At 44.4% G+C, this 13,007-nt stretch overlaps 1 protein-coding gene across 1 annotated transcript; it reads left to right on the plus strand.

Annotated features, from left to right (window-relative positions):
- The first annotated feature begins 712 nt into the window (after nt 1–712).
- LOC132452845 (uncharacterized) lies at nt 713–6,123 on the plus strand. Its single transcript, XM_060045661.1, has 5 exons — nt 713–1,027; nt 3,006–3,114; nt 3,445–3,564; nt 4,179–4,257; nt 4,569–6,123. The coding sequence occupies exons 1-5, from the start codon at nt 936–938 to the stop codon at nt 4,664–4,666; spliced, it is 498 nt and encodes a 165-aa protein (XP_059901644.1). The 5' UTR covers nt 713–935; the 3' UTR covers nt 4,667–6,123.
- The last annotated feature ends 6,884 nt before the right edge of the window (nt 6,124–13,007 follow it).

Below are 13,007 nucleotides of genomic sequence, written 5' to 3' on the forward strand. Positions count from 1 at the left end.
GTCCCCAGTAAAGTTATAGCAAAGGTAGGCCCATTAACGTATCTTGGCTCAAAGAAAGTAAGAAGAAGAGAATAAGTGTAAACTTAATCCGTCATGTAAAGTCGTATTTACAGGAAAGCATGACTTTTTAAGTCATTTCGTTTATAGGCACTAAAGTGTTTTTCCGGTATGTCTACATTTGGAAACGAGACATAATTAACATGATTTACAGATGGGTTAAATATAAAATGAAGAAATTAACTCTTCTGCAATTATCCATATCCCCTGCATAACCTATGAATTGCTTATCTGCAGCGCCCTCTATCGGTTACTGAGTGCTTCGTTGCGTTACTGACGTCAACAACGAATGTAATTCTTACTAAAACACGGAAAAACCATTACATCCGGGCTGGAGAAACGTTGACAAAGGTTGGTTAACACAGAGTAGACTACAAATAATTACATAGCATCAGTCAGTCCAGTGCATAATTGACAAGCACAAAGTTTATTATATGATGATACCCTTTTTTTTCATTTGGAAATCGGACATCTTTCATTCAAGTTTGATGTACTTGTAAAGAGAAATAATCATTAAAATGGAATTGAATTCATATCTCCATCAGCTCTGATACGAAGTTGGATTTATCTGCTAGACTAGTGAAAACCTTTTGGTAACGTTTGACAACACGGTGACCAGAAAGGATAAGAGAAGTCCTAGCCCATAATAACACTCATGGGTTTCCGCTAGAGGGCGCTGTAAGCTAACCTTTTCGAAGCTTTCCTCGTGTCAATTAGTAAGTAATTGAATTAAACATGACTGCTTTTCGAAGGACACATGACTGTCCTGTGATGACCCCCCGCCCCCTTCCCTACAAAGAGACTTGAAAGTGTCTTCATGTTATTTTGCAATCCAAGGCAGAGATAGTCTGAGAGGTTGATTCTACAGCAAATACATCATGCGTCTTTTAAGTTGTTTTCTCGTGCTCGCTGTGAGCACCACCCATCTGTGCGATGCAGGGCCACTCCACGCACAGTGCAGAGCAGACTGGTAGGTTCTCGGTTTATTATCTGTTCATTCCTACCATAATATATCATGTGTTAAGGGGCTACCCCTTTTTCTCCTTAAGGATACAAGTTAGTTCTTCCCTTGCTTTAGGGGTCTACTGAGGCCCTTCGCGTTATTTTCTTAGATAATAATATATAAGTATTACAATAGCATGCTGAGCATTATATTACATGTACAAACCAAGATTGTCTGTTTGCTTCCCGGGTCTAATGTTTCATTGCCCTCTCCTCTCTCCATTCATTTCTCTACATGTGGCCTAGTTGTTTCTACGTTTTCTCTGTTGTGAATGATGATAATATTGATCCAACTGTAGCCTTAAAGTAAGCAAACCCGTGTTTCTTTTCTCTTAAGCTCTCATTTCCATTCAAAAATGACAATGATTTTCCTGACCTGATGTTTTCTCAATGTTTTCAATTTTGACCAAAATATCTCCAAACACATAATTTAATTATGTGACCTTTCTTTTAGGTCCAATTATGTTTATTGGTGGCCAGTCCACCAAAGACAATGATGCTATTCACATTCATTTTGAATCAATGGAAAATGTCACAAGAATAGGTTGCAGTTCGAAATAGAGGGAAATGTAAAACACACACACACTCACACACACACACACACACACACACACACACACACACACACACACACACACACACACACACACACACACACACACACACACACACACACACACACACATTCTACCTGGAACACTTAAATAGGATACAAATAAAGTGTTTACGTTTTAAATGTACACAATATATGAAATAAACTACAAAATCAACAATTAGGGTGAAGATTACACCCAGGCCACTTGAATGTTGTTGGGTCATCGATGAGCATATAGGTTTCAATGAGCTTCACTTACTACGATGCAGAGATTTTGACTAAATTCTTAGGTGGATCTTGTCTTGAAGATCATAAATGATGTCCAAAGCAACTTTGTTTCTGTAATGTCTCCTCTGACTCCTGCATGAATTTAACAAAACATTAAACAGACGAGCAGCATAGGAAAGATTTCTGAGACAATGGGCTGGGGTACTTTGAGTGGCCTAAATGAATCAAACCTTTAGATTAATAGACTTTGCCTCAATCATAACACAAACAGGTTTAATAACAGTTTAATAGTTGCTTTAAAGCTTAAAAACATACACAAATAAATGTAATAAATACTACATGACTGTAGACAATGTAAAACATTTTACGAGAAATAAACTTGCTATTAAATAGAATTACAGCTTAAATTTGTTCATTTTAAATTTTGCAATGCAACACATATTACCATTTTCATTTTTTGACATTTGTAAAGATTAATCGACATTTAATAACGTTCCCTCCGACAGATTTTAATGGTGGTTGATTCTGTTTGTTTGCATAGTTTAATATCCACTGTTCAAAACCAAAGTCTTTGAACATACCTGCAACCGAAGTAGCTTATTTCTTCTCACTTTATTCTGCTCCTGATGCCCTTTTGGGGGCCGTTTTCTTCTTTTCACGGCCCCTAAAAGCTATGCTACCAACAACTCTGAGGTGGTCTGCTGGCACCGAAACACCACCACCAACAACAACAACAACAACAACAACAACAACAACAACTCTCACTTGATTCTGAGGGGGAATATATTTATGTATATATGCGTCCACTGGTGTACAAAGTCGTCAGGCCTCACAACAGTTATTATTATAGCTTTCAATGTTAGTTTTTCTTTGGCACTGAGTATGCTCCCCTGGCGGACTAGTGATCCATCCCACCCCCCAGCGTGCGTCAAGTGTACGCAGCCGCGCCCTAACAACATTGACCAATAGATGGGGCTGTTTCATTTGCAATGGCGACCAAAGACAAGTTATTATAAAGTAACACAGGATTTTGGTAAGGTAAAAGCCACTATTGCCTTGAAATATAAACAACGAGAAAACCACATCTGTAAAGGCTAACGGTTGTAGATGTTGTCTTTGTCAGGTACTTTGGGATACGCTGTCAAACAGTCTATGAAGCCCTCGTTTCACAGATTAAGAAATGGCAAGGCAGAGATGGATGCAAGATGGGTGGGCAGAGATGCCTTTACAAAGTAAGGCCATGCATGTTTCTGTCTGTCTGTCTGTCTGTCTATCTATCTTTCTTTCTTGGGCAAATTCCATTTTGTCACTTGTGAAAACATGGAAATCTGAGATTTGTAATCATAATTGTATTCATAGTTATTTTGTTGTTGATATATTTAGTTATATATATATGTACGTAAACATATATTAATGTATACATATATACATAGATATGTATGTATGTCCGTGTGCGTGTGTGTGTCTGTCTGTGTTACTGTTATGACAGTTTTATATAAAATAGTCACTGACTGGATGGCGGGCTATTGTTGCCACGGCTCCTAACACCTTGTGATCCACAGCTCAAGTCCTCCTCGGTCCACTTCATAGCTGCCAAGCACACCTCACCCTTACGGGGAAACGTTGATGACATCAATTTCCGGCTGGTCTCCTATCCATTCATCGTCAGTTGCCGCGTCTCGGTAACTCACTTGTAAAGCCTCTCTCTGCCCCCCAAAAAATGAGATAGATGAATAGGTGTCGTTTTCAAATAGCCACACTTGATCGTGGGATCGTTGCTTGAGAGACAAGCAACCTACAAGGCCATTGTTTTTACTTTCCTCTTGATCTCTTCAACCTGTTTTCTCACCGTCTGCCTGTCTGCCTGTGTACCTGTCTGCCTTTATTCCTACTTTCAAATTCTACGCATCTCAGCTTTCTTAAAAATGCACAAACTCTCCACACATTATTTTCCTTAATATTACTTACAGAAAGTACCTTTTGGAAGGAATTTTTCAGGAAAGGTCACCAACTATTCAAACTATTCTACTCTCTTTAAATCTCCATTCCTCTCACCACAATCTATAAGTGAACACAAACAACGCATGAAAAAAAACGCATGCATTGGACAATGTGCCAGTGTAACCTTTACACATGACAAAGCTCAGGTTCAGGTTTCACACACTTTCAGCTCCCCCCATCATTATCTTTCTCTTTGTCTTTCATGCCCCTGACACAATGGTGCTTACTATTTCCTGCTACTGTTGTTGTTTAGAAAGTTTACAGTCCGATAGTGAACCCTCTTGCTCCCCTATAGGCCATGTCGGTGTCCGAGAGCTGGTACCGAGTTAAAGACCACGGCGCCAATTACTGTAACCTGTACAACCTCATGGAGGGTGAGTTCAGGACTGTAACCCTTGTTTAGGTTCCCATTTCCATTTTGAAAGGTGAAAATTCGCAACGTGGTGTGTATGTACATGACATCATCACCTCGTTGGGAAAGAGGCGGACCAGAGAGTTGGTGACGGTGGATGCCTCTGAATCACCAAAAGATACACAGAGTGGACCAATCCGTAACATTTTCTCCAGAAATATTTGCTCAATGAGCCAAATTGCAACCACGGCCTTTGAGCGACTTTTTCTTTTACATTTTTGTGGATGAGTGAGTGAGCTGCTCACCATCTCCGTATCCCTTTATAATCCACAGGGAGTGGGTTGACCCAGGCCAGTGGTTACAGAGAGGTCACCAGTGACTTCATGTGCACGCAGCGCTCCACTGCCAACTGCACTGTCGACGAGCGCTAGCACTGCCCAACAGAGGCCACCGCTTCATCATGACGTCTTCTGTTGAACTCTTTCAAATATCTCAATGAAAATTTAGAAATGTAATTATTTCGTTTTTGGTTGAATCTGCTATATCCTTTCATGCATTTCAGTCAAAATATACATTTTAAAAAGTCTCTCAGTAAATAGTTTGATGGTACTGTAAGTGTATTTTGGCAACAGGGTAGCAGAATAAAATAATGAGGATTACAAGTCTAATTTTATAAAGGATACACTTTCACACCTTCAACATTTGCATACTTGTGTTCTCATTTTGGAATATTGCTCAGCCTTCGTGGCCTATTTTGCTTCTTTTTGTCTAATTATGAGTTACTGTGATTGTGAATCAAAATTATATTATATTTTAAGATTAAGTCCTCCATGTATCGAAATGTCGATGATGTTTAATTAAGTGTATGCATTTCATAGATTTAAACGGATTGACCAGACATCTGTAAATTGTAATTTGTCTAACTGCCCCGGAGTCAGACGAGTTGTTTAGTTCCAAATTCTTCATTGTGAGTCTACTGTAACTCTGCAAGTTACAGAAGACGCACAATGTCTACTGTAACTTGCAGAGTTACAGTAGCCTAGCTCCTGTTCATGCGATTGGGATACTCTATGAATTACTTTACGATTTCTACATTTTATTTGTGTTCCGAAAAGTTGCTTATTCAAAACAAGTGCCGTTAACAGCACAAAAAAATCGAAGTTTGTCTACAAATAAACAGATAAGAGGAGGCAGCGTGACATGTCTTTCTCCACATTACTTTTTTTTCCAGAATAGATACTTAATAAGACGATTATGTGATTATATGATTACAATAAAAATGTTGTATTAATAATAACAGACGTAGCGCATTCACTTTAAATACTACCCATCCAGGCCTTATTGATGTCATTATTTACGAGAGAGTGAGAGAGAGACCGAAAGACAGACAGAGAAGGTAGAGAAAAAGAGCTCTCAGCCTTTGTGTGTGGAGCACAGGCTAGCTTTTATTAAGGGAGCAATATGCTCATCTGGGCTTCACCATCCATCACTCTGGACCGGACAGTGTCTCCTTTCGGCTCTCTGGTGCCTCTCTCCTGTTTTCCTCGGCTCAAGTGAAATCGGCCTGGACCACACAGTTACACACTGCATCAACACCGAATGACAATGCAATCAAACACTCAATACATCGCCTGAAACACACACATGCACACATACACAAGCAAACACACACACACACACACACACACACACACACACACACACACACACACACACACACACACACACACACACACACACACACACACACACACACACCCATGTGCGCACGCACGCACACACACACACACACACACACACACACACACACACACACACACACACACACACACACACACACACACACACACACACACACACACACACACACACACACACACACACTCACTCACTCAGGTCAATAGCATTCCAAGGGTGTGAATTATCTTTCGATAACCAGACACCTCTGTCTTTCACAGTTCAGAATCAATGAGCCACAGATCCAGCATTAATAACAACGGTCAAATAATACTATCGACCAGATGTTTCCCTTGACTTCGGTAAGTCGGGGGTGGGGATGCGGCCTAGTACATTATTTTCAATAATGGCATGCCCTGACGTGGTTCAATACTTACTTTTTGTGAATGTTCTTTGAGCATAAAATGTTTAACAGCAAATTGAAACTGAAAACGGAATAAAGCTTACTGGAGATTGGCAATGCATTGTCTCGAAATGTAGAGTTGGCTTCAACACTGCTGTTAAGACTGCTCCACTTCAACCCAATATTTACATCAGACTATGAATGGGGTCTAGCAGGAGTAGGACTGACTTCAGAATAGCCTGGGCTCTCAGAGATCACTTTTAATTGACAGTTTTCTGTCTGGTTGACAGTTTTTCTCTTTTTTTTTCTTAAACGGCCCTGTCCATGTTCGCATGTGAATGTGTTTCATTCCGTTACAATCTGTCCAATTTGAGTTGCTGCTCTTTAAATGCGCAACGCATTACTGCGCATGCCAATGTTGTTCATCGGAGTATAAAATGAAACCGGTTCTAATGTTGGCCGTTATTACGTTTTACTTTAAAACAAGCCCGAAAAAATACAAGGCGCGCACAGTGACTGAGAGGTCATTGACTGACTAGCGTGACCAGCCGAGTTACACACTCACACACACACACCCTCATGCACGCACACACACCCTCACATACGCACACATGCCCAAACGCATGCACGCTCACACATCCACTTGTCAACACACGCACACACACACACACACACACACGCCCCCCCTCCACACACACACACACACACACACACACACGCCCCCCCTCCACCCACACACACACACACACACACACACACACACACACACACACACACGCCCCCCCTCCACACACACACACACACACACACACACACACACGCCCCCCCTCCACACACACACACACACACACACACACACACACACACACACACACACACACACACACACACGCCCCCCCTCCACACACACGCCCCCCCTCCACACACACACACACACACACACACACACACACACACACACACACACACGCCCCCCCTCCCCACACACGCCCCCCCTCCCCACACACACACACACACACACACACACACACACACACACACACACACACACACACACACACACACACACACACACACACACCTTTCTCTCTTCTCTCATTTCTTTTTTCCACTCCCCCCCCCCCCCCCCCCGTCTGTCTGTCTCTCCCTCCCTCTCCTTCTCTGTCTGTTAGCCTTGCTCTTAGTTTAACTCTGTTCGTCTCTCTCTTTAGTTGAAAGGCCACTGCCAAATCCTTCCCAAACCAATTAGAGTGTGTGTAGGGCCCTCGGGGGCCCCCGCGGTGACAGTGCTGGTCTGGAGTGGCAGGGGGGTGGGGATCGGAGGAAGCAATCACACTCGGCGGTATTGAACAATATCAGAGAGCAGCAACAATAGCAGGCGATAAATCAAGCCCGGGGGCTGCGACCAGGCGTTTGACTGGCTGTATGCTGAGATCTCAAGGACAAACACACTCACAGGAACACACATGCACGTTCACCGCACGCACACACACACACACACACACACACACACACACACACACACACACACACACACACACACACACACACACACACACACACACACACACACACACACACACACACACACACTTGTGGTTACCAGAGCATGTCGTATACAAACATTTAAATACATGGGGTAACCTCTCCATTTACATCTCCCTCGCCCTTCCTTACAGAAAGGCACAACAGATAGACCTAAATACATGCATGCACGGAGAACAGAAACACACTCACACACCAGACACGCTGTAGGCGAGTCATGTCTGGGCGGACCTATAGCCTAACGACTTTGTCATCGATGGGGGCATAAGCAAGATAAGATCTGAATGGGGTTGGTTCATTAGGTGGGCTCCTAAGGCAGTTGCTATTAAGCACCGTGTGTGGATAGAGGGAGAGGGGGAAGAGAAAGGAGGGGGATGGAAGAGGGAGGGAGAGGAGAGATAGGGTGGAGAGGTAGAAGAGGGAGGAAAGGGAGAGGGAGCGAGGAGAAGAAGAGGGAGAGGTAGAGGGGGAGGTAAAGGGAGAGTAAAGGGAGATGGGGAGGGGAGAGGAAGAGGTAGAGGTAGAGGACAATGGATAGGTAGAAGAGAGAAATAAAGGAGAGAGAGGGAGACGGATGGGTCGGGAGAGAGGATAGCGAGCGGAGGGAGAGCGAGAGCCTGGAGGGAGATGCAGAGGAGAAGGAGAAGCGTAGGGAGAGGGAGAGGAGGGAGAGATGGAGAGGAGAGGGAGGCGAGGGAGATGAGGGAGACGAAAATGAGAGAGGGAAAGGGAGAGAGGAGGGAGCATCGGTCTCCCCCCCTGGACCAGAGGGAGCCCAGTGCCAGCTCAGATCCATCACTCAAGCGCCCGGCCAGCTCATTAGCCCTGACAGAACACAAGCTTAGTCCGAGGGATAGGGGTGTGGGGGGGCTGGACGTGTGTGTGTGTGTGTGTGTGTGTGTGTGTGTGTGTGTGTGTGTGTGTTCGTGTGTGCGTGTGTGTGTGTAAAAGAGGATCACAAGTTTCCACGCAGCGCCGCCGGAGATCGTGGGGCTGCGGCTGCCGTCGCCGTGACGATCGGAGAGATGAGATGTTGTCTCGGACGTCTCCTCGTCTCGGTCTCAATCGCCGTCTGACGCCGCACGCCGCACGCCGCTGCTGTCACGGGAGTTAATTGCTTACATCGATGTGTGTGTGTAGCTGTATATGTGTGTATCTGTGTGTGTGTGTAGGTGTGTGTAGATGTGTGTTTGTGTGTGTGTGTGTTGGTGTGTTAAGGTGCGTGAATGTGTGTGTGTGTGTGTGTGTGTGTGTGTGTGAAGGTGTGTGTGTGTTTGGTTGGTTGTGTAGGTGAGTCGGTGTGTGTGTGTGTGTGTGTGTTTAGGTGTGTGTGTCTGTGTGTGTGTGTTCAGCAGCGTTGATGTCAGCTTGAAGCTGAAGAAAAGTGTTTATGAGTGCAATGAAGGCAATTCCCCACCTGAGGGTGTATACACACATGTACGCCTACCTCAATCTGTATTCATGGTACACTTTACTCAGTGCTATTTAAATGCATTATACATTATGGAGATATACTACGTCTATATTTATTTATTTATATTTTTTCATATATTTGTTTAGATATATTTTCTTATGTATTTATTTATAAATAACAATTCCTCAGCTTTACTAGGCCTTTGGCAGTGGAGTAAAGATGAGGGCGGGGGTGTGAGAGTTTAAGCTGTCAGCCCTAAGGTAGGATTTCACAATGGCTTTTCTCTCACAAACACTTGTGTTTGTGAGTGTGAAATGCAAACACATACAGCCTGCGTCTTATAAAGTAGAAGGGAAACAAAATAGGGGAACCTAACCCTTGTGGTCAGACTACTGGTGTTTGTGGTCCACCTTCTACGACGGTATGATGCTCATATCCACGACGGCTACAGGTGGTTCGCGCTGACAGTTCAGTCTATTGACGTTGCTCTCACATTATATTATATTATTATATTGAGTTGATTTTATTTTGGAGAACTAAATAGTTGAACATGTTAATGAAAAAACATGCTGGGACACAGGCTTAACTTAACTGCGTGGTCGAACCATGGTTGGATTCGGATTGTCCTTCGAGAGCTATTCCCCTGGCGCTTCCTGCAAAAATCTCCACATTTCTTCCTTGACCTCCATTGTGCTGATTGTCAAGGTTCCTATAGTCAAGCTGCCCCAGGAGCTCGATACATCAATGTATCCTATCCGTCAGGGTTTTAGCCATTCATCAACGACCTCAAAATATCCCACTCAAATAAAAGGCCTAGCTTACACCTTACCTTACCTACAGCACTTTTGCGATAAAAAATAGTGACACGTCGCCCAGTTTTATCAAACAGGAACATAAAAAAACGGTCTTGGACCACTGTTCATCACATACTTAACAATGCAGCCATCTTCATTCCATGCAAGAATCCTCCCATCTCCCTTACCGTTAATCAGAAGTCTCTTCCCTGAAATGTGATCTTAAAAAGGCTTTGCATAAAAATCTATAGGAGACTGCTTAATGGAAAACGCCAGTGCTTAAGCACAACCATATAGCTTGACACTACAAGCACACGTTGATTGTTTGGCGACAGCAAAACAGGTGTGACTGATACGTCCAGCGGAGGCACGGCAGCTAGGGGGCCTCATGCCTGATTGGAATGACTATAGCTCGAATAACGCTCCCATGAATACGCTCTGGGATATAGTTTTCATATGTGCTCGGTGGGCTTTAATGTGTTTTCTTAACCGACTCTTAAACATTTCCAAAGCCTTCATCATTTTGTAATGTCACCGGTGTTCCGCTCGCGGAATCCCAGTTTAATCTCAGCGGCCCGCGCGGGCGACCATCTCCCACTCTGGCATTGATTTATGCCCCGTTTGATGCGAGCCAAATGATGGCGCGAGGACGGTCAAACGTTGGGCGGATATCGGCAACAGGTAAAGATAATGATAACCGTTGCGATTAGAATGCAGGCAACCCATCCCCCCCACTTCCCCCCCTCCCCCTTCCAGCGAGGGCCACCATTGCACATTCAATCAACCGCTCGATTGGCAAGAGTGTGATATCACCGATCTCCTCGCACATCGCGGGGGGGCCCTTAATGAAATACTACTCTCTCTCTCCCGCTGCTGTCGCTCTGTCTCTCTCCATCACACGCATGTTTCATCTAGAGCGATCTGTAATGGTTCGGAGAGGAAGCGGGGGGGGGGGGGGGGGAGTGAAAAGATGCATAATTATGTGCTCAAATATTAATCTGCGCCGCGAGAGACAGAGCAATGACTCATCAACGCGACGGTTTGTCCGTCGTTTGCATTTCGCCCCGACACAAGGGCCCCTCCTCCTTCAGCGCAGCCCGCCTGATTACAACGACGAATCAATGAGAGCTAGGGCGTTAAGGAGGACAACCTCAGCGGCCTCTGTGGTGGGACGGGTTACATGTGGGCAGAGGGCCGTCGATAAGGGGTGAAGGTGATGACGATTCAGGGGGCCCACAGCCCAGGGGGGGGGCCCACAAAAATAAAAAATAAAAAAATTATTATATCATCACCAGCCCATAGTACTACCATAGTACCCCCCCCCCCCCCCCCCCCGTCAACAATTCAGCGCAGGGGGGGCCCATCAGTAAATCTTGTCTAGGGGCCCAGGAATTGTAGCAACGGCCCTGCATAGTGGGCGTCTTGTAACGATCAACCATTGCATTGCTGACCTCAATCTGGCAATCAATCCGTCCACACAGAGTTGCCAGAATTGGGCAGGAAATCTGGCAACACTGCCTGGTGTTGGAGAAGGGTTGAACGTCTATCTCACTTCTCAATCAATGCTGCCATTGTGAATGATCGAGTTATGTTGCTTATTGTTTGGGTAGCTGCTTGTATGTATCTGTGATTATCCAAGTGGGGGATGACTTTAAAAAAATCCAAAAAAAGGAAAAAGCAAAATTATCGGAGTAAAGCTGAGCCTGATGACTTCTGGGCATGCATAGTTTTCTTGCGTGAATAGGTGAGGCTTGATTTAAGATGTATCTCACGCACCTCAGCTTTTTCTCTCAATGCCAAAGTTGTGCACTTTAGGAGTCTGGTTCTTGTATTATATTCATTCATGCATAACCAAACAACTGTTTCCTTTAAATGCAATGTGTGTGTGTGTGTGTGTGTGTGTGTGTGTGTGTGTGTGTATTCTTTTCATACAAAATATATACAAATAAAGTGAGCAATTGTCAACATTGAGGCTGATGGGCCTAATAACGAATAATAAATGACTTGTCTTGTTAAAACAAAGTCAATAGTCAACAGTTTGTCTTAGAAAACAAAGTAAAATGTTGGCTTATTATATAGCCGACATAAGCTGTGCACCAATATGAATAATAAACAGATTATGATTGTTACCCAAGCGCTGGTACCCTAAATGTGATCGTCTTCAGGCACAACCCTGGCCTTTTCACTTAGCGTCTGGTGGAATGTACAAACGCAGTCACTTAACTCATAAATAAGGGCTGCCGGGGGGTACTTTACTCTCTTGTTGTGTCCCAAATCAATATTTATAGCAGCCCAAGCTGTGGTTGTCACTGAATTAGCATTACAGCGTTGGCCGGAGAAACACAGAGGGCCGAGGGTTCCAGCTGGCCGTCTGATAGGTGAGCAGCTTCCTGTGTTGCGAAGTGAATGGGATTACTACAAATAGAATCATCGAGCTCGGCCATTAGTGGGCAGACCAAGCGTGGCACAAACACACCTTAGAAGTCATGCTCCACGAATTAAGAGTCTCCATTAAAAACACCTGCGTGTCGGCTCTCTCTCTCTCTCTCTCTCTCTCTCTCTCTCTCTCTCTCTCTCTCTCTCTCTCTCTCTCTCTCTCTCTCTCTCTCTCTCTCTCTCTCTTATAAGTCACTGGCCAGCCATGGTCTTGAATACCTTCCACACGCACAAACACACCACACACATGTCAAACAAACACACATACACGCCAAACAAACACACAAACATGCCAGACACACACACACACACACACACACACACACACACACACACACACACACACACACACACACACACACACACACACACACACACACACACACACACACCATGTGCATTTATCTTTTTGTCCAGGCCAGCTTGCCCTGCCATTTACCTCCTCCCACACACACATGCATACACATGCGTTGACCGATCAGTGTATAGACAGACCCAGGTGC

The sequence above is a fragment of the Gadus macrocephalus genome, chromosome 23, assembly GCF_031168955.1.
Source record: "Gadus macrocephalus chromosome 23, ASM3116895v1".
NCBI classification, from domain to species: Eukaryota; Metazoa; Chordata; class Actinopteri; order Gadiformes; family Gadidae; genus Gadus; species Gadus macrocephalus.

Coding starts and splice junctions, on each gene's coding strand:
- LOC132452845 (XM_060045661.1), top strand. CDS start 936: ATGCGTCTTTTAAGTTGTTTTCTCGTGCTCGCTGTGAGCACCACCCAT. Junction 1,028..3,005: donor GCACAGTGCAGAGCAGACTG/GTAGGTTCTCGG, acceptor TGTCTTTGTCAG/GTACTTTGGGATACGCTGTC. Junction 3,115..3,444: donor GGCAGAGATGCCTTTACAAA/GTAAGGCCATGC, acceptor TGTGATCCACAG/CTCAAGTCCTCCTCGGTCCA.